General features: G+C 37.0%; 1 protein-coding gene across 4 annotated transcripts in view; it reads right to left on the bottom strand.

The window, feature by feature from the left end:
- Positions 1–21,723, bottom strand: part of ASB3 (ankyrin repeat and SOCS box containing 3) — a 94,288-nt gene that overhangs the window by 7,115 nt on the left and 65,450 nt on the right. For 3 of the 4 annotated variants that reach the window (XM_029232326.1, XM_029232327.1, XM_029232328.1), the window contains 2 exons: positions 15,085–15,342; positions 9,477–10,035 (listed from right to left, as the gene is read on the bottom strand). In XM_029232326.1, coding sequence (XP_029088159.1) covers positions 9,624–10,035; positions 15,085–15,342 — 670 coding nt within the window. In that variant the 3' untranslated portion in view covers positions 9,477–9,623. Of the gene's footprint in view, positions 1–9,476; positions 10,036–15,084; positions 15,343–21,723 lie in introns of those variants that run through there. The other variant, XM_029232329.1, reaches the window with a different exon arrangement.

The raw sequence follows: 21,723 nt of genomic DNA, 5'->3' as shown, positions 1-21,723 counted from the left end.
AAATATGTACTAGGTTTCATACTATTCATAGCTATTTATTACCAAGAAAAAAAAAGGTTAAGAAAATTGGAACAGTTTTATTTTTGCAAAAGAAAAGTACATAATTCATTGTTAAGTTCAAGGATTCTTTTTTATATTGTCACAAGATAAAGACCAAACCTCTGGATGTCTAAACAATAATCATGGTCACTCCCATCTCATCATAAAGTACTACAAAGACTATATATATTTTATTTTCTTTTTTCTTTTTTTTTGTCCTTCTGTAATGGTTTATTTCACTGAGCATATATATATTTTAAAGGTCATGTTTTTATAAAATTATTCACAACAGTATTACTTCGCAGTTCTGGTTTCAACTCCTTTCCTGTATTAGCCTGACTATTAATGATGCAATAAACTCCTTTCATGTGTGATGTTATCTCCATTTCCTCACATTTACAGAAAAGTAAGCCACTCCATCAGCAGTCAGTCTTACACAGCTTTTCCAAAAATCATTTTTCTATTAAATAAGTCATTACTGTTGCAAATATATTCTTTCTGGTGCATATTTCCTTTAGTGGCTCTCAGAAAAGTAACATTATTTATATTTTCTTACTGAAACATAATCTTAAAACAATCCTAAGCTGAGACATGTTATAAATATTATATATCTTCTTCCAACTTAGTATACCATCCTTCCTACTTGCAAGGTTATATTTTTATTCTTTTAACTCTTTAGCAATGTTTTCTACGCTCCTTTCAACAATATTTGCTAATAAGAAATGCATTTTACTTTGTCCCCATATTATTTCAGTCTGTTTTACTGTGGCAGCAAGAACATGCATTTCCCCAACGGTATGTAACTTTTTGTCTTTTCACTATTGAATAAGCAAATTTAAAAGGAGCTCTAAGCATCTGTCATTATGTTTAGTATACTTTATAAAAATAATGGACTGAGCAACATATGACTTAAATATTGATGAAAAAATCACAGGGTTTGTCTTTATGTTCTGGATGCTTAGAGTGTCTTGCTGATTATGATATTTTCATTACCTAATATCTCAATGCACACTACATACTAACATCAAGGCTCACTGTTAACATTAGTGGAGGTAAACCATATTTTATTTTATTTTTTTAAGGTGAACCATATTTTAAATATTTTTCTTGATACTTTTGAACTTCTCGTCAGCTCAGATTGGGTGGTCAGCTTTTTTATCATATGACATGACTATCTGATAAAAATAGGAGTGTAGGGCTTCCCTGGTGGTGCAGTGGTTAAGAATCCGCCTGCCAATGCAGGGGACACGGATTTGAGCCCTAGTCTGGGAAGATCCCACTTGCCGCGGAGTAACTAAGCCCATGCGCCACAACTACTGAGCCTGCGCTCTAGAGCACATGAGCCACAACTATTGAGCCCATGTGCCACAACTACTGAAGCCCGTGCACCCTAGAGCCCGTGCTCTGCAACAAGAGAAGCCACTGCAATGAGAAGCCAGCACACTGTAAAGAAGAGTAGCCCCCACTCACCACAGCTAGAGAAAGCCTGCACGCAGCAATGAAGACCCAACGCAACCAAAAATAAATAAATTAATTAAATTAAAAAAAAAAAAAAAAAGGGCTTCCCTGGTGGCGCAGTGGTTGAGAGTCTGCCTGCTGAAGCAGGGGACACGGGTTCGTGCCCTGGTTCTGGAAGATCCCACATGCCGCAGAGTGGCTAGGCCCGTGAGCCATGGACGCTGAGCCTGCGCGTCCGGAGCCTGTGCTCCACAACGGGAGAGGCCACAACAGTGAGAGGCCCGTGTACCGCAAAAAAAAAAAAAAGAATAGGAGTGTAGCTCTATGATTATTTTGTTGGTTCACTTGTATTGGTACCTTTAGTATCATCCACATAACACGTTATTTTTGCAGGAATCTTTTTAAGCCGCTTGACCAATTTTTGAGAATTGGTTAGGTTAAAACTAGATGATGTAATCACAGGTCCACTGAACAGTCAAACATGAACTACAATTCATTAAGGTACACCAGAAGTATGGGTGCCAGGTCACCCACTTTGGGAAGTGCGAACCTAATCCATATAGCTATGTAGGTACAAGGCACTTGGCCATGTGTGCTAAGTGGAAAAAAAAAAGATGAAAGCTCAATTTGTACAACTACCTCACTATTAGAGAAAAGATAAAGTGAAAGGGAACTTAATCAATGATAAGCAATTTCATCTTCCTCTCTCCCACCTTTAGGATGCCTCTCTCTGGAGCCTGGAATACTTGAAAATTAAGTAAAATCATCTAGCCTAAGCATTTTCCTGTGGTAATCAAATGAAAGAATGAATCATGGTCTCAGGATCTCTCAGAAAATACAAATCCATTCTTCATTTCCCTAACTTGTTTAGGGAACTATAATATAACACAGCAGTCTGAGACAATAAGAAAAAATTAAGTTCAATATTATAAAGTAAATTTTAAGTCCCTCCAATACCTTTCCATAAAGTTCTCAGGAACCCCTATATTCTATCATAAACAAATCTGCCTTCATCTAGAACACTGTCCAGAACACTCTCTTCACTTCTTGTCCTCACAGAAGCCTGATCCTCCCCCCAAAATTACTTCCTTGACCAATTTCTAAGATATAATTTTCTCATTCTTCCACACCTTGTCACACTTATCATACAGTCTAAGTGGCAATTTTAGCATTCTCACAGTTCTTCTGCACCACCTTCAGACCCACATTTTTCTGTCTTTAAATTCCAACATACACCACTTACTATCCTTCCAGAGTGTGCTCTCTCTTACTACCACCACGCCTGATCGTTAATATCATTGAGACCTCGGGTCCCAACTCCTCCTGCCGTCTGGTTTATCAGGTCCCTTTCCTTTCTCATTTCTTTTCTTATTTGGCGTTCATGGGCCCATCACTGATGCTATTTTATTTTATCATCCTCAATTCTTCTGTACCTGCTCTGACAACCCCCAGATCAATCTAACCACTTTCCTTCTTTCCAATACAGAGAAAGTAAAGCAATGCTGGGAAAAAATTACCATATAACCATATGAATGAACTATACCACTTCCAACCTCCACTTGGGCCCTCAGTGTTGCTCAGCAAATCTCTTTCACTGGTTCCCAGTTTGCCACAACAAGCATTCTAAATCAAGTCTCTGCTACCAAACTCTCACTTGTTTCCTTTTTAGCAAGATTTTACCTCCTACTCCTAAGTAAAAATAGGAGATCTTCTAGGCTCTCTTTCTCTGAGTTCCTAATACTCAAACTATAAACTTACCTACATCCACCCCACCCTCATCTCTCTTATTCTCAAAGGAAGGGGCCTATTTGAGGCTAATCCTCCCTCCGGCTTACCTGAAATCTTATTACATAAACTATTGCTTTTATCTCCATATCTTTAATGTTTTCCTTAAACAAACTGAGACCCTTTAATCTATAAAACATGTTCAGGCCTCTCTCACCTTAAAAAGAAAAAGAAAATTCTGCCATAACCCTGCATCATTCCTTTTTAGCCATTGCACTAGAGAACTGTTTATTTTTCACTCACAGATTCTAAATCAGTATCTGATAAATAGTTGACACATAATTAAAGAACCCACTTACTAAGGAATTAATGAATATAAACAGCTAGATTTGTAAATGCCCACCTACAGAAATATTTACATGATAGATTCTCTTCACTAACGACTTCTGCTTATGGTCCACATTTAGAACTAACTAAAATTACAGATGAGTGTTTAAAAGTTCTCAAATGAACAAGCTATCAAAAATTAAAGCTTCTGTCCTAACTGCCATATCTGTCCTAACTTTCCATATCCCTAAAATATATATCCCTAAAATAAATATTCCAAAGCTTCTGTCCTAACTTTCCATATCCCTAAAATAAATATTTGGGATATGGAAAATAATTTTCTTTTAATTAGGATATAGCTGTCCCAGGGGTCTGCCAGCACACATATCTAATGTACATATATGGGAAGAGTAAAATGGGCTTTCAAATAATATTGGTGACCCGATACCTAAGACACTTAAAAATTGTTTTAATTGCTTTAGAGCAACACTTTCTCCTCTCTTAGCTTATCAATAGATTGCTGACAAAATAAAAGTAGTTTTACCAGCAAAATGTCCCAGCAAATGTGGATACAACTCATTGGTATCTAGTTTAGTAAGGATTTCCCCACCACATACACACAGACACAAACAAAAAATAAAATCCACCACTTGGATTTATAAGAGGCTGCGTGAAGCTAAAATTATAAATGGAAGATGGAACCTTACTAAAATTTTAAGTTAACTATAAATTTCTCTTAAAAAAAAAAAAAAGCTTGGCTCTTAAATCCAGTAATAAGGGCAGCCTGCAGAACACTGTTAATCAAGGCATGATTCGCTTAAGCCATAACATGGCTAGTATCTGGGAGGTCAAAGTTTCCTACTCTACAAATAGAAGGTCACATGCTCAATTTTTAAAGATGAAAGGTAATTACTAATGAGGTTCTTTTTTTTTTTTTTTTTTTTGGCTGCGCTGGGTCTTTGTTGCTGTACGTAGGCATTCTCTAGTTGTGGCGAGCAGGGGCTACTCTTTGTTGCGGTGCACAGGCTTCTCATTGCGGTGGCTTCTCTTGTTGCAGAGCACAGGATTTAGGCATGTGGGCTTCACTAGTTGTGGCACACGGGCTCAGTAGTTGTGGCTCACAGGCTCTAGAGCACAGGCTCAGTAGTTGTGGCACACGGGCTTAGTTGCTCCGTGGCATGAGGGATCTTCCCGGACCAGGGCTCAAACCCGTGTCCCCCGCATTGGCAGCCGGATTCTTAACCACTGCACCACCAGGGAGCCCTTTACCTCTGCTTTTAAGATCAACTGTCTCGGGCTTCCCTGGTGGCGCAGTGGTTGAGAGTCCGCCTGCCGATGCAGGGGACACGGGTTCGTGCCCCGGTCCGGGAGGATCCCACATGCCGCAGAGTGGCTGGGCCCGTGAGCCATGGCCACTGGGCCTGTGTGTCCGGAGCCTGTGCTCAGCAACGGGAGAGGCCACAACAGTGAGAGGCCCGCGTACCACAAAAAAAAAAAAAAGAGAGCGAGAGATCAACTCTCTCTTAAAAATGTGTTCTCAACTCAATCTGCAAGACAAAATAGCTACACTCTGATACTTCTTAGGTAGTCTAATTTTGAACTCACTGCTCACTACTGCTTATTAAAAATTGAGTGGAGTGTTACAATATTTAGAGAGAACTGCTCAAAAGTGCACACAGGTCATCCATCCCTCTAGATATTATAAATCTAGCCCTGGTCAAGTCAGAGCAACAGAGACCTGAGAACCAGGGCCCACTTAAGAACTACTTTTATTGAATTATACCTTGGTATGACAGCAACAGTCCACACTGAAGACTGGTAACATAAAATTCCAAGAAGCCATGGCTACCAAGATGTTGCCTAGGAAACTGTCCATCACAACATCCCAGAATAGCTGTACTTCTGAGCAATGAGTTTTTTATCTTATGAACTCTGTAACCTAGTGTCAAGAACTAGAGAGCTCAGTCAGAGCCAAATTTGCAGAGTATCCATAGACAAGTTTCAGATTACCATGATAAGCTTTCCCTGACTCCATATTTTTCTTCTGCTTCCACTTTTAAAAAAAAATATTTAATTAATTAATTTATTTTTTATTTTTGGCTGCATCAGGTCTTTGTTGTGGCACATAGGATCTTTTGTTGCAGCGCTCAGGCTCTTCAATGCAGCGTGCAGACTTCTCTCTAGTTGTGGCATGCAGGTTTTTTCTCTCTCTAGTTGTTGCACACGGGCTCCAGAGCGTGTGGGCTCTGTTGTTTGTGACACAAGGGCTCTCTAGTTGAGGCGTACGGGCTCAGCAGTTGTGGCACGTGGGCTTAGTTGCCCCGCGGCATGTGGGATCTTAGCTCCCCAACCAGGGTTCAAACCAGCGTCCCCTGCATTGGAAGGAGGATTCTTTACCACTGGACCACCAGGGAAGTCCCTGCTTTCACTTTTAACTTCTGTTTTACTGTTTTGTGATAATCTATATGTATAAACTGTTTTAAATCCTGTTTAGAACAAAGCAGAGGAACACTGAAATGGATAGATCAAGAGAGTTTCAAGGAGCCATTACAGGATCCTTTGTACGATCCAGATACACCTAATTCTCTGGATAGAATTGTTCATATTTGATCATTAAAGGTTCAGGATGAACTGAAGCCAAGTGCTTTTATCCATAAGAACATAATTAATTACCTACACTTGATCTTGGTCAGTTGGGCAGGGGCTGGCAAATTTTTTGATTAAGAAGTCTATTGCTATGTGCGGTTAAACTGATGTTTCTAAGAAGTATATATAGGCACGTGATCAAAAAATTGTTAACTGCAACCAGTCAGTAAATTTTACCTGGTATACATTTCCTTCCTAAAGCAAAAGAACTTTTGAAGACAAATCTGACTTAATGATTAAAAGATGAGCAGCAAGACTGGTTGCCTTTTTTATTTATAAGGGCAAGCTGCTATTCCCTTAAGGAGGAAAAGGGAGGGGAAAGCAGAATTTTGAGCGAGTATAAGGCATCTCCAAGACTTGAAAAGGGCTTAGGAAAAGAATGGAGAAAATCTTTCCCTTGGGATAGATAATGGTATACCTAAAGAAGCTAGGGAGCTGAAATTATCTAGGGGCTTACAAATAGTGGCAGAGCCACAAGAAGCATCTTTTCCAAAATATTTAAAGATATATATTGAGGGCTTCCCTGGTGGCGCAGTGGTTGAGAGTCCGCCTGCCGATGCAGGGGGTGCGGGTTCGTGCCCTGGTCCGGGAGGATCCCACGTGCCGTGGAGCGGCTGGGCCCGTGAGCCATGGCCACTGGGCCTGCGCGTCCGGAGCCTGTGCTCCGCAGCGGGAGGGGCCACAGCAGTGAGAGGCCCACGTACCGCAAAAAAAAAAAAGAAATATATTGATAAGGCAGTTTTTAATACCATGATAAGTTACTGGAGAAAGTGAGGTGAAAGCAAGACTGCCATACATGTAGAGAGGTAATCAAAGAATTGTTTTGCTGTGCTCACTTCCATTGGTATTAAAACCCTGGTCATGCTTCTGCTTACTAGAAATCCTCAACTCAAAATCCAAATAAAGGAGGGGAGAGTACAGATGACCAACACACGGAAACTGAATGTCCTAAAAACTGAAGAAAAAAGGGGAGCTGGGTACCATCAAGACAGCCTTGAACTACAGAAAGGAAGAGAATCACAATCCCATTTGAAACTTGGGCAACTGAGTAGATGGGCATATCTTTTCTTATCCAGCCTTACTAAAATCTAGCATTATAATGGCTCCCATTACCTGCAGAAGAGGAACCACTGAAGAATATTCTGAGAGACCTATATAACTAAGAGGAAGAACACAAGTGTTTCCTAAGTAGTTTGCAATAAGAACAGGGTTAAAAAGTCTTCCTGGTATAGGAATAAAAGGCCTTTGTAACACTGGACAACGCAAGAGTCAAGGTGGATCAGGGTTTCTCAACCTGGGCACTAGTGACATTCGGGCCAGATGACTCTTTGCTGTGGGGGGCTGTCATGTGCACTGTAGCATATTTAGCAGAACTTCCCTGGCCTCTATCCCCTAGATGGCAATAACACCCCTACCAATTGTGACAACCAAAATATCCCCTGTGGGGGGGGGCAAAATCACCCCTGTTGAAACCTCCACTATGGATGAAACAAATAACAAAGAGCTGCCAGGGATAACTCACTTTCTTGGTAAACAGCACTCCCAAACCACCTCACATCCTGAACCAGGAAACAGAAGGAACACCAGGATTTGTAGGAAAAATGATAAATTCAAATTTGGATATGTCAGAATGTGGAACACCAAGTGGAGATGTCCAAAAGTCAGTTGGATATATGGGACTGGAACCAAGAAAAGAGGCCTTGGCAAGAGAAATAGACCAGAAAAGCATTAGCTACATTAACACCTTTGAAAAAGGCTTTTGTCAGCCAAAATAAAATCCTCTTAAGAGATGATGATTATTATCCTACACAAGCTCTACCTAGTGCCTAATTAAACAAGAAGCCCTTGATGGATTTAGTCTACTGCAGGATAATGTACTCATGCACAATTCTTACCTTCATCTGGACAAACTTGCCATATGTTAGAGTCTTTAAGGTAAACTCTCACATATCTTTACTAATTGATAGGTTGCAATAATCTTCCCATTTGGCATATGCTCCTTCTTTCTGACTTTTTGTTCCCAAATCCATTGCCCCATATTCTATCAATTAAGAAATAGATACTTCCTGCCACTGCACATACATAATTAGCAAAAGCAGATGCAATTCTCACATGCATGTGAGTTTTCTAACATTATCATTAAAGAAATTCTGTTCTGGAAGGCTCAGAGACTTCCAGATTATACTTCTTCTTCAACAAGAAACCTCACTGACAGTTTGAATACACCTCAGTTCAAGAGCATATTTTCCTGAATGTCTTTTTTTGATTGAGAATATTTACTTAAATGTAATCTTCCAAGAAATTAGAAGACATTTCTACATATGTGTAAGTTCACTTGTTAAAAACCTATTCAATATGTTATATGAAGAGTCACATTTCATGTAAAAATAGCAGTGTAGAAATAATTTTCCTAACTTAAGACATAATCTGGTTAACAAAATAGATTAAAATAAATCTGAATAAGTAAATAGAAACTGTGCATATATTAAGTAAATAGAAACTGTGCATATATTAAGTTTAGTTTAATCTGGTTTCCTTGTGTAAAATCTACTGTACCCTCTTTATTTTTTTTAACTAGCTTAAAAACTTTTCTTTAAAGCAAGGGTAAACTGATAATTTAAAATAGTAATTTAAAATATCAATCAATTCACAGAATTTCCACCCAGCTCACCTCCATAGTTATATCTTACCAACACACTGGCATACATTCAGTAAGAAAAGATAATGATAAAGAATGGTGATACTTCCTTTTAGAGATGATAAATACTATAGAGAACACAAATCAACACATACTCCAAAGAGGAAAATTCATGTAGCATTTTTCTAACCACAAATTAAATATTCACTAACAAGATTTTTAGGACTCAATTTTGTTTGCGTAACCCTTACTAAAAAATAAAAGGATATCATTAATATATCAGTAAACACCTGCTATTCTTTATACGCTCCTTAGGCTAAACTTATAAATCAAGATATGATTTGTGTTGAAGGAAATTACTATGACCTCCCTTACAGTCCCATCCTTTCCCCACATAAAGAAAATGCAGGGGACTTCCCTGGTGGCGCAGTGGTTAAGAATCCGCCTTCCAATGCAGGGGACACGCATTCGAGCCCTGGTCTGGGAAGGTCCCACATGCCGCAGAGCAACTAAGCCCGTGTGCCACAGCTATTAAGCCCGCGTGCCACAACTACTGAAGCCTGAGCGCCTAGAGCCCATGCTCTGCAACAAGAGAAGCCACCACGATGAGAAGCCCACACACTACAGTGAAGAGTAGCCCCTGCTCACCGCAACTAGAGAAAGCCTGTGTGTAGCAACGAAGACCCAACGCAGCCAAAAATAAATAGATTTTTAAAAAAAGAAAATGCAAATGATGCCCAATTTAATATATGTTCTCCAATGACTCTTATCACTTAAAATTACAACATAGCTAAGGAAGGAAGAAAAGAAAAGGTAGTGAAGTGTATTTGAAAATTGTGCTTTCTTTTTTTTTTTTGCGGTACGCGGGCCTCTCAGTGCTGTGGCCTCTCCCATTGCGGAGCAACAGGCTCCGGACGCGCAGGCCCTGTGGCCATGGCTCACGGGCACAGCCGCTCCGCGGCATGTGGGATCTTCCCAGACCGGGGCACGAACCCGTGTCCCCTGCATCGGCAGGCGGACTCTCAACCACTGCGCCACCAGGGAAGCCCCAAAATTGTGCTTTCTTACCAATATGTTGCTGTAGAGCCCAAGAGGAGTTTGAGGCACGAGCAGAGAGCATCTTTTCAACAGCTGGAGGAAGCCTCCTCCAATTAGTAAACTCCAAAGTGAAGATAAGGATGTCATCGCTGATTGAGTCAATCCTATATTGGCAAGATATTAACACAAAATTAGACACAAAATACACCAAGGTTCACCCTGAAAACAAACACCACATAACCTATTCTTACAACATCTTGATATGGAAGGCAGACAAAGAACTGCAGCATAGAAAATATTCATGAAACTAGAGGCAAGTTCAGTGCACATGAAAAATCAGCTATAGTTGCTACAGGAAACTCAAGTGACTGTGCATGTTGTTGTCCAATGGATGACAAAAGGAGTTTCTACTCTTACAGAGGGTAGGAATTTTCCTTCCCATTCCCCAACAGCAGTGGTAAGAAAAGACAGATTCAGTGTCACTGTCATTAGTGGATTTGCCATTATTTCCTCCCAAATGGACCATCTTGCCAAATCTAGATTGGTCATCCTCACAGACACATAATTTAACAGTTCTGAAAGGATAAAGCCCAAACACCCAAAGCTGTCCCTAAACTGAGTGCATGAGAGAGATGGCTTGTTTCTGACCATCTCTCAGAGATGTACTACAACTGTTCTCCTATAAGAACCTTTCCCATTATATTGTAGATACGGCTCTAAAGGACATATCAGAATAAGTTGTCTTTAAGAACTGAAAGAAGTTGTTGAAGACAAGCAGTTCTCCTTCTATTTTTTAAAAATAATGTCATATTTCCTACCAACCCACCCAAAAGAGACTTCCCAAATTTTATAAGCACTTGAATCCTAATAGAAAGAGCACTGACCCAAGAAAAGCTCTGATTTCTAACATCACCTCTACTACTTACAAACATGTTGCCTAAATTCTTTAAGCCCTAGATCCTGGTCTCTAAAATGGGAATAACACTTAACCTACCTATTTTAGGGGACTATTCATGAAAATAATGGAGACAATATAGTAAACAGACTTTTAAAACTATAATATGTTATATAAATATTTGATATTACTAGAACTGGTTTGAAATTTTCAGTATTACATTTTCAGTGGGCCTTATAACATTGTACACATGAAATTTAGTCAAAGCTTAAAGAGAACTCTAAATTCTAATAAGATACTTATTTTGTACTCAACTAGATACTCCCCTACCATCACATTGTTTGAAGAAAAATAAAATCATTAGGGTCTCTGGTGATTACTTCAAAAACAGAAATTCTTTTCAAGGTCACTTTTTTGGAGACATTACTGAGCAAGGACAAAATAAGGGAAAAATAGAAGTAAAGAAACTGAATAATACTCTAAACCTGTCATCTCAAAGACAACTTATTTCTCGTAATTCAGGGTCAAAGTATCCTTGAAATGACTGATTAGAGAGTATGAAAATTATTTCCTAAAATCTTAATTCTCTAATATGCAAACTTATATAAGGAAGAGCTTAAACTGTAGCACAAATGCTTTGGGAAACATTTTACTTCTCAAAAAGCTCTCAGTGAAGTCACGATTTATCAGAAAATACTGAGAATAAGTGAAATGATAAAATATATTCAAATGCAAACAACCTCCTTCACTTTCTAGGAACCCCACACCAAAGGTTACTTGGTTCTGGTTGCTAGTTTCTTTTTTAATGGTTTCATTTTTCTACCTTAATGTGCTGTCTCACTGTGACCAAAAACAAAGTCATTTTTGTGCAGTTATCTAAACACACACATAAGAAATAAATCTATTTACACAGCTTTAGTTAATATAATGTTGAGTTTATTTTACCAACGCTGATAATGGCACTGAAAATGTACTGTTACTGTACTACATTGACTGTTACGTTGTACAAAGCAGTTGTAAAATCATAAACCTGTGACAGTTAATCAACTAAATGCACAGATGACATTTACTTTCTATCATTCATGTACTGCATTGGGGGTGTGAGGGAAACCTAGTCTTGCATTTAAAGCTGAAAAAATATTTCAACTCTGCAGATTATATTGTGACAGGCAATTATTCAGCCAGATACATCTTTAAAGACTGTTTAAGACAACCAATACCTAGGAAAGACATTTATAATTTACATGACAAAGATTAAGCAACAGACTTATATGTTATATAAATAAGATATAACCAAAATCCACTTTAACAACATATTGACGTTTTTATGGGATAATTATTTTATAACAGCTCTTTGAATGTAAATTTGATCAAAGAAAGCAAAACATTCATCACATTCAGCGTAAACACTTGCGTTATTCATTCAATAAAAGATCAGTAAGCAAAAATTTGACCATGTTAAGCATTTTTATTGCTAAAGTGAAATTTTACATCGTATTTTTTCTAATGAATATAAAGTGACTAAAGTTACTCCTTCAGAGTAAAATGTATGCAACTGGCATTCTCAATTCAAACAGCTGAAGTTTTACAATTTACTACAAAATAATTTTTAGTTTACTGTTTATTAACTCTTTTCTATCCTAATACATCCAATAAATATAACACAAACCCAGTGGCTTATTACCACAAAAATTCTCAAATGGGCTAGTCACATGGGGGGAAGGGAACCCTATATAAGAACTAGGGATGGGAGAGTATATTTTACAAAGCCTTTTGGGAGGATAAAGCAAATTCCCTTTCCTTCCAGCAGTCTATGTAGTTGTCTGAGGAGGAAAGGAAAAGAAGATACATTTAATTTTTTCCCTGAATAGGTTCTTCCTAATTTAGGAGTAGGAAAGAGCAAGAAAAGTTGGCCCAGATCCCCCTAGGTTAGGCAAGGGATTAAGTGAATCCCTAAAATTAAGTGATAAAAACTACCATATCCCTGGGGATACACAGGGCTAAGGCAGCATAGCACAGGGGTTACAAAGACAAACATGAGTTACACTGCTAGACAGCCTGAGTCCAAACCTAAGCTCTCGCACTAACTAGCTGTGTGAGCTTGGGCAAGTATGTTAAATACTTTGTGCCTCAATTCCCTCCTCTATAAAATATGGATAATGGTATCTACTATGTTTTATATTAAATGAGCTAATAGTAAAAAACTTAAAATAGGGCTTCCCTGGTGGCACAGTGGTTGAGAGCCCGCCTGCTGATGCAGGGGACACGGGTTCGTGCTCCGGTCTGGAAAGATCCCACATGACGCGGAGTGGCTGGGCCCGTAAGCCATGGCCGCTGAGCCTGCACGTCCAGAGCCTGTGCTCTGCAACGGGAGAGGCCACAACAGTGAGAGGCCCGCGTACCGCAAAAAAAAAAAAAAAAAAGAACTTAAAATAGTACCTACTGTGTATCAGGCAATATTTTAAGTGTTGGTTAAAGAAATAAACTAGAAACCAGAATGGAGCATGAAGGCTGAAAGTAATGGGCAAGTAATATGGAGTCGAGTTAGTATCTTCAGTAGAAAAGCACAAGAAGCATGGCTGAGAAGAAAGTGGGTGCCTTGGGAATAAGCACTAAGTGAAGTGACAGAGGAAAGGAAACACACTGTCAGAACTGCCCACAGCTATCTAACGTGTTGGTTGGATTTACAGTAGCATTTTGGGGAGTGAATCCTAGAACGGTGAGGGGTAACTGCTGTTAGCTGTTAGGAGCCCAGACACAACAATAAAATTCACTAAGTAAAAAGTTAAGGGTATTACTTAAATACTAGGTATAGCATTCATTAGTGAGCGTTTCTATCTCAGTACTGAGTGTGTGTGTGTGTGCACATGTAAAAGGGGATTTGTTAGGACAAGTAAACATGCACAAATAACTTTTAAAAATTAGATTTCTCAATGAATTGTCAATAATTTTTAAATCTCATTCAGTTATCTAAAAAATACAATGGATTTTTGTAAAATTTTATTGAAATGGTATAGAGGGAATTGCAACAGTGAGTGATTTGACAGATAACTATGTATTAATCAGCTGTTGGAGACAGAAGTAAATACAATCGGGTATTCAAACCACTGCAAACTATAAACAAAAAGTAAAGTGGAGATCAGAACATGTATCTAAACTTTGCTTTACTTCTATATTCCTCAAACCACCTACCAGAAAGCAGTTTTTCCTCACAAGCCACATATCTGAAACATTTAGTATCAGAAAGGGATGATAGTCCTAAGCATAAAACCTCTGCTTAGTGAAAATTCTTGAATTCTATATTATGGCAGACATAATAAAAAGGTGAGATACTGGGATCCTGCCAAACAAAGATATGTTCTTCACTTACAGATGGAGAAGCCACCAGGCAGAAGATGGAGTCCCAGAAATGCAAACAAAATTTACAAGCAGGAACCACTAGTGTTGCCTGCATGAATACCAAAGAGGACCCCTTTTGAAAAGCAAAATTTAAATAACAAAATATCAGAGCACTTTTCTGCTGAAATCCAAAATCTCAGTATTTGTCTAAACATTATTTTGGTAAATGGTAATTTTTGAAGCACAAAAAAGAAATCTTCTAGATGTTTCATTGAAATTTCATAAAATACATTTAATTTTTATGTTCTTTATATTCCTAGAGACTTTTATTCTATTTCCTCATTTGACTCGAATTATCAGGCCAAAAGAGTTCTCTCACCGCTACAATTACCTTCTTGGTCCATCTAGACACATAACTCTTGAAAAGGTTGGTAAAAGTTTTTATCCTTTTGCCCTAGAAAATTTCTGACTCAACTTTCATATAATCACTCATAGGGGATGCCCTTCTGAGAAAGCACTTGAGGTAAAGAGTTATTTACTCAGCTACTTCAGAAATCAGTATTTACTGAGGGAGACTAAGTTCAAGTAGACAAGTTGCTATAGGATAGGAGTATTCAATCTACTTGACTAAGGGATGCTAGAAATCTCCAAAGCAGCTACAACCATTCTGTCACAGACATTTTAAGAGCAGCGTGAAGGATGGCCTAAGTAGAAGAAATAACCCTCTCAGGAGGGTTCACTGGCACCCATTCCTTTCTACTCCCTTCCAGCCACCTCTGACCTTTTTCCAGGACTCTATCCTTACACTCAATCTCACCATTAGCAGCCCCCCCAATTCCTTCACTCCAACCCAACCATCATAGTCAAAACACACACAATAACAACCTCCTCCCAACACAGGGATCTCAAGAAATTGGGGGAAATTAAAGGTAGTACACTCACTCAAAAAGAGTAAAGTCCACATGGCAGGATTTCTTACCAAGTACTGCAGAGGAGATTCAGTGGGTCAAATCCAGCAAGCAGCAGAGATGGCAACCATTCTTTATATTTTGTCTGTGCTTTAACTGCATGACTTATAAATTCAGATATGTGGCTCCATGATGTCAATGGGCAACATTTCTTCAAAAAGTAGCGAAATACTGAAAACCTCTCATCCTTCAGGCAGTATGCCAAATGAAGTTCATTTAGCTGGGCTCCATATTTCAAAAGAATATTCACAATTCCAAAGAAGTCACAGCTCCACCACAAAAAAGAAAGAAAGGAAGGAAGGAAGGAAGGGAGGGAGGAGGGAGGGAGGGAGGAAGGAAGGAAGGAAAGAGGAAGGGAGGGAGGAAGGAAAAAGAAGGGAAGGGAAGAGAAGAGAAGTTAGATTTTCAGATTAAAAAAATAATTCTTACAAAGTTAACAGTAGTTACAACTGGAAAATAAGAATAGCAAATGGGATAGTGGATGATTTTTACATGTCTAGTGGATTGAGACTAGGGGACCAGAGGAAAGGGAGGGTTTTACTTTTTAATTTACACCATTCTGCATGGTTTTTAGTTTCCAACTATGAACAAGTCGTGTCCTTAGAATTTAAAACATTTATCTTAAATAAGTTAAGCCTTAAAATTATCATTGACAAGTAGAAAACTCTTTTCAAATTGTGATTTTTTTGCACAATTAAGTATTCATAATACAAAATACTTGCTAAACAAAGGTAATAAAACAATGTGACTGGTCCCTAAAGACAGATGATTCAGTCTAGGAATCTCCAAGATACCACTTCCTTCAACAATATCTTAGTCAATTTCCCTCTTACTTAAAAATTTTTAAGGTAAAAAGCAATCATAGAAAAGCTTTTTTTAAATGAACAAAAATTTAACTTACAGCTTTAGATTTTTAAATTAATCTTCTTTATAAAGTGTTTTACAGAATAAATGTGTTATCATTTTATACCTATTGAATTGGTTACTTTAAAAAAGAAAACATTATCATCCAATACTGCTAAGTTGTGGTTAAAATGATTGAAAATAAGTGTAACCCTTTTATGAGAGAGCTAATTGGCAAAATGCATCAAAAGAGGGCTTCCCTGGTGGCGCAGTGGTTGAGAGTCCACCTGCTGATATAGGGGACACGCGTTTGTGCCCCGGTCCGGGAAGATCCCACATGCTGCGGAGCGGCTGGGCCTGTGAGCCATGGCCCAGCGTCCGGAGCCTGTGGTCCGCAACGGGAGAGGCCACAACAGCGAGAGGCCCACGTACCGCAAAAAAAAAAAAAAAAAAAAAAAAAAGCATCAAAAGAGGTTTCATAGCAAAGTTATAAGGAGCACACAGACTGCAGCCAGAGTGCTCAGCCACTTACTAGCTGTGTGACTCTGAGCAAGTTACTTAAACTTTCTGGCACACAGAACTAGCATTATGTAAGTATTTGTAAAATAAAATGATATGTAAAGTAAAATACCACACAAATTAAAATACAATATAATGAACATAAATCCTGGGAATTTATCCAAGAGACAAAATAAAAAAGAAATTATATCCTATTTGCACAAATATATTAACCATAGTATTGTCTATAATTTTTTAAAAACAAATTTTTAAAAAACAGAAATTACCTAAATGTTTAACAGAGGAGCAGTAAGTGCAAAATATGATAGTCATCAAAAACTACAATTCTGATGGTTGTGTGACCACATTTTAAAAACTGTTTATGATATAATTTTAACTGTAACAAAGCTCAATAAACATGTATGTTCATTACACACACAACTATGAAAGAAAATATGCAAGAATAAAATTAGTCTCCCTCTGAAACTGGCATTAATGCTATTTTAAATAACTAGAAATAAAAAAGAAATATTTCATTAATCATAGTATTATAGAACTCTAAATAATGAAGTCATAAAAATAAGAGAAAATGAACATAAAACATTTAAACCATTGTCATGTGAGACCTCCTACTTCTGAGGACTTATGTATAGAACCTGAAATCAAGGTTTTAAGGCAGTTAAAACACTATGTACATAAGTAAAATGTCACCTACCCCATGTAAATTTTTGTAAATCTTTTTCATTTGTTCTCCAATTTGTGCTCTTTTCTTCAGTTAAAAGATTAAACGGTAATTCTCTTTATTATTAATAATATGCATAGCAATTAGAAAAGAAAAATCTATAATTCTTAAATTTCTTTAGAAAAATTAGTAAATTTGTTGTCTGTCTACCATATATTGCTATTTGTTCCAGGAAACTCCCATCATTCATATCAGTGTTCTTGAAAAGAGCCCTGTATGCATGTATTTTTTCTTCTGGCTCCTTTCAGATACAGGAAAGCTGAAAGAATTTGTTGCCAACAGTCCTGCACTACAAGAAATGCTAAAGGATATATTGATACTTCTGACTGATGGTTCTAAACAGTTATAAGCAATATAACTGGTTTATTTCAACTACTTCAACCTCATTTAACTAGCTTCTCGTTATTACTACAGTTATTACTTGCTGATTCCACTACAGAACAATCAACACATGATATGGACTGTTGAACATATTCCAGTAAACATGTAGGTAAATAGTGGGAAAAGCTCAAGACATTGCCTCATTACAAATGTGATACATAATTCTCAAGAAGACTGTTAATTTTCAAGGCATCTGTGTTTACATGTACAATTCAGGGACTGGCTAAACTCTTCCCTCAAGCAATTTGAAACCATCAATGGCGTAACCATAGATACTTTAGCTCTTAAAGAGCAGTTTTTCTGCTATAGAATACAAAGGTAAACGGGAGCCCTAAATGCACCCTGTTAGATTAAGTGCTACAGATAGCTAGAGAGCCTTTTTTCTGTTTAGAATAAAACTACAAAACCAAAAGGCTTTCTTATTCAAGTTTCGAATATAGCAACGAGACGTGGCTCATGCTAAGAAAATTTTAAGGACAAGGCCACAGATAAACGAACCATCCATCTCTAAATGTGAGAGGAACATGTGCACATAATTCCCTATAATAACAAACTTTATTGAGTATGTATTCTGTACCAGAATAAATGGTATGTTAAATGTGTTACACCGAAGATTTGCCTTAATCTTCACAATCACCCTAAAAAGTAAGTTTTATTATCATCTCCACTCTAGATGTAAAAACTGGAGCTTAGTCAAGCTAGTAATTGGTAGAATTGGGATAACAATATCAAAAATCTAACAGTGAATATGATAGATACAGCAAATATCTGAAATATTTCTCCAAATATAAACCAAACACTTCATGAAACAGTCAAATTGAGAATTATTTTAAGGCCAGACCTATGTTTCCCAAAGTATGTTCCATGGAACACTAGTCCCTGAAAAATGATATATGAGAAAAAGTCTCCATAATGAAAATATTTGAGAAACACTTTATAATATACACTAGTCCATAAAAGGACAAATACAGGATGAACTTAAATTTTCAACTTATATGGTCAAGTGTTTTTCTTCAACCTCCAGATACCTTTCAGAAGAAGTACCCTTAGAAGTAAAGCAATGGATCCAATAGTTATCCTGAAAACAGCCTAGTAAAGAGAGTATAAAATGCCCCAAAAGTCTGTAAACACAGGAACAATAGTGTATTTATTGTAAAGTTCATCCCATGTTTCCAAATTTTTCAAACTTTTGTAGATTCATTCCCCCTTAGGAATTCATAAAACACAACACCGTAAGAAAAATTGTTAGAAGCCCTCCAGGAAAGAAATCTAATTACCATTGCTTAACCCTGTGTTTCCCAAACTTAATTAACTAAGGAACCCTTTTAATCCTGTGTATTATCTATTAACAATGTATAGAATGAGTACTCTACAAAACATACTTTGGAAAACACCACTCTAAATTTCTTCCAATTATCACATTGCCTTGTGTTAGAAAGGACAAGAGCATACTCCTAAAAGGCTTATGAAACTGCCTACTGCTACACTATAAACCCTTTTCCAACAAAACTACCATTTATATGGTGAATAATAAAAAAATAAACTGGAGGATCATAAAACTTTCTCAGCATACCCTGAGCTTCTGCAAAGGATATTAAGAAGGTCTCAGATACATGTACAAGCTCCAGAAACTCAAGCAACTTTGGTGCTCTATGATGACCTTGATTATTATATGTCATTGAGCAAGAAGAGTAGACCCTAAGGCTTAGATAAAACTTTGGTTAAAATGTAAACTACATGGACATATGCATGTGTTTCTCTTAACACTTAATACAAATTCTCTTTCAAGCCCTGATGGAGAATCGGAAAAACTCATCAAGTCCTAGAGTAGTCCCTCCCATTTAACATAAATATCAAGAACAAATTGTGACACATTAAGAGATTCCACATTATATAACAGTGAAAATCATAAGACACGGAGAAAGAGGAGAAGTTTAAAAACTAAAAATGTGATGTCTAGACCTTATCTGGAGGCATGTACACTTTCCATCATACTGCTCTTTGAAGTTTAAAAATGTGCACAGAAACAGGCCCAGATAAAAAAACACCTTAAAAGGAAATTCAACATGCTAACAAGGTTTCTTTTAAACATATAGAAATGGGCAAATATCTTGAGAATTTTAGTTTCAATTACCCAACAAAATATCCAACTAACTTAACAGCTGAATCATCAAAAGGCCATATAATAAGTTTTACTGAATGGCTTTCAGCCGTCAGCTGAAAATAAAATAAAAACATTAGGTTGTGTCAGATGTATCCATGTGTGATATGATGACAAGAATGGACACAATTATTTTTACAAAACTAATGGGATAACAATGATTAGTATCAATTAGAAAGACAGACAAAATCAGGTCAGTTAAGCCAGGATCTCTTTCTACATTCATATAGAAAAGGCATTAATATTTATTCAAATTGTCCTGAAATCCTCAACTTCCCTCCTCTTCCACCCATTCCAGTTAAAGGAGTCTTTTTCTTCTATTTTCTCATTTGAGTTGAATTACTCAGCTATGCCCTTGAAAGACTGGCTTCATGTCACTAAAGCTGTTAACCTGTTAGCCCCAAAGGACAAAGAATGCTTTTGTATGATGGTGGAGGAGACAAGACACCTTTCTATCATGCTTTGGAGTGTGAGAAGAGCTAAGGGTCACTGCTTCAAATGGAAGCTTATCCTCTCCAAGGGATACCCAGTAAAAATGTTTCAGAATGCTAATCCTGAGCTAAAAAGTTAAATCAGCTGAATAAAATAATAAAGAAGGGAAAACTTAAAACCCAGAGCCATTATTTATATTTATTATTTTCATCACCTTTTGATATTAATTATACTATTTGTAAAAGCAGATATGTTTACTAGAACATAACAGGCCAACAGTGCAAGGAGGGTCACAAGTATTAAATTTCTAGATCTCTGAGAAATACCAGAAAACATACAAATTAAGAAAACAAAAGTTTTTGACTCATTAATACCTGGAGTCAGTTAAGTGCTGATTAAATCTTTCTACAACAATCTTACGCCAAACTAACATTATTGTAACAACACACCATTGCTAAAAAATGAAATTTCAAAACTTATACCACTAAACTTATCTCATTGTCTATTACCAACTCTGAAAATTTGAATATCCAATAATTAATTTTGGAAAATGGAGTCTTCCAAGTTCCCTGGTATTATTACTGTGACTAAAACGCAAATTCTTATTCGTAATTGGTAAATGTAATATAGGAAATTCAAACATCGTTTGTTAAGGAAAAACAGCACAAAAAAGTTACTTTTAAATGAAAATTTTAGTCCACGGTGCTTTTTTTTAAAATAGTAATTGTAATTAATTTAATTAATTTTAGGTATGCAACCATAGAGAATCCAAATTTTCAGATGCATACTTAATGAAAGAAATTAAAAATTAATGAATTTTTCAACTTCGATATTTTTCCAGACACTGGCTATATTACCCTCTGATATACTAAAACAAAACCTACTGGGAGAATGACAGTTTTCTTGCTTGATCAGCTTTACACCGGGTCCCAAAATAATCAAATGATTTTCACATTACATGTACAGTGATGACATGCAAACTAAGAGCCAGACGTTAGCTTAATAATAGAGACTAAAAATTTAATTGATGCTCTTTTTTAGATAAATGGAGGATGGCAAAATGAATTTCTTCTCCAGAAATGAAGAGAATTAACCTTGATATTTTTCTGTGTGCCAAAAATTGTGCAATGTACTATATTTTCATACACATTAAATGTGAGCATATGTGATTATGATGCTATCATTGCTTAGATTTATTCCTTTGGGAAATGTTTCCCTGTCAATTAAATTCCCCGCAGAGTAGGTAATAAAAGCAAAGATATATCAAAATTAAGTCTACTGCCATGGGCCCAGGCAAACAAAAAGTCAACTGGAAAGACTAGGAGAATGTACCCTCATAAAACAGATATTCTGACATTTTGACTTTTTTCCTTTAGACTAACAAATAGTATTTTCCAGTGACTTTTCTTACTGAAAACCTACCTTACTAATTAAAAATACATTTGGTCCAATAACAAGCTCCCACATGAAAGAAAATATCTGACAAGCCCTTTTAAAGCCACCAAAACAGATTTTAGTTATGCTCTACAGGGCCATTTTACAGAGCAAAATTGCCAAGAGTAGCAAAAAACAAAGTTTGTTAGCTCATGTCTG

Source organism: Monodon monoceros, unplaced genomic scaffold, assembly GCF_005190385.1.
Source record: "Monodon monoceros isolate NGI ecotype Baffin Bay Population unplaced genomic scaffold, NGI_Narwhal_1 Super_Scaffold_19, whole genome shotgun sequence".
Taxonomy (NCBI): domain Eukaryota; kingdom Metazoa; phylum Chordata; class Mammalia; order Artiodactyla; family Monodontidae; genus Monodon; species Monodon monoceros.
This window is presented reverse-complemented; position numbering and strand designations above follow the sequence as displayed.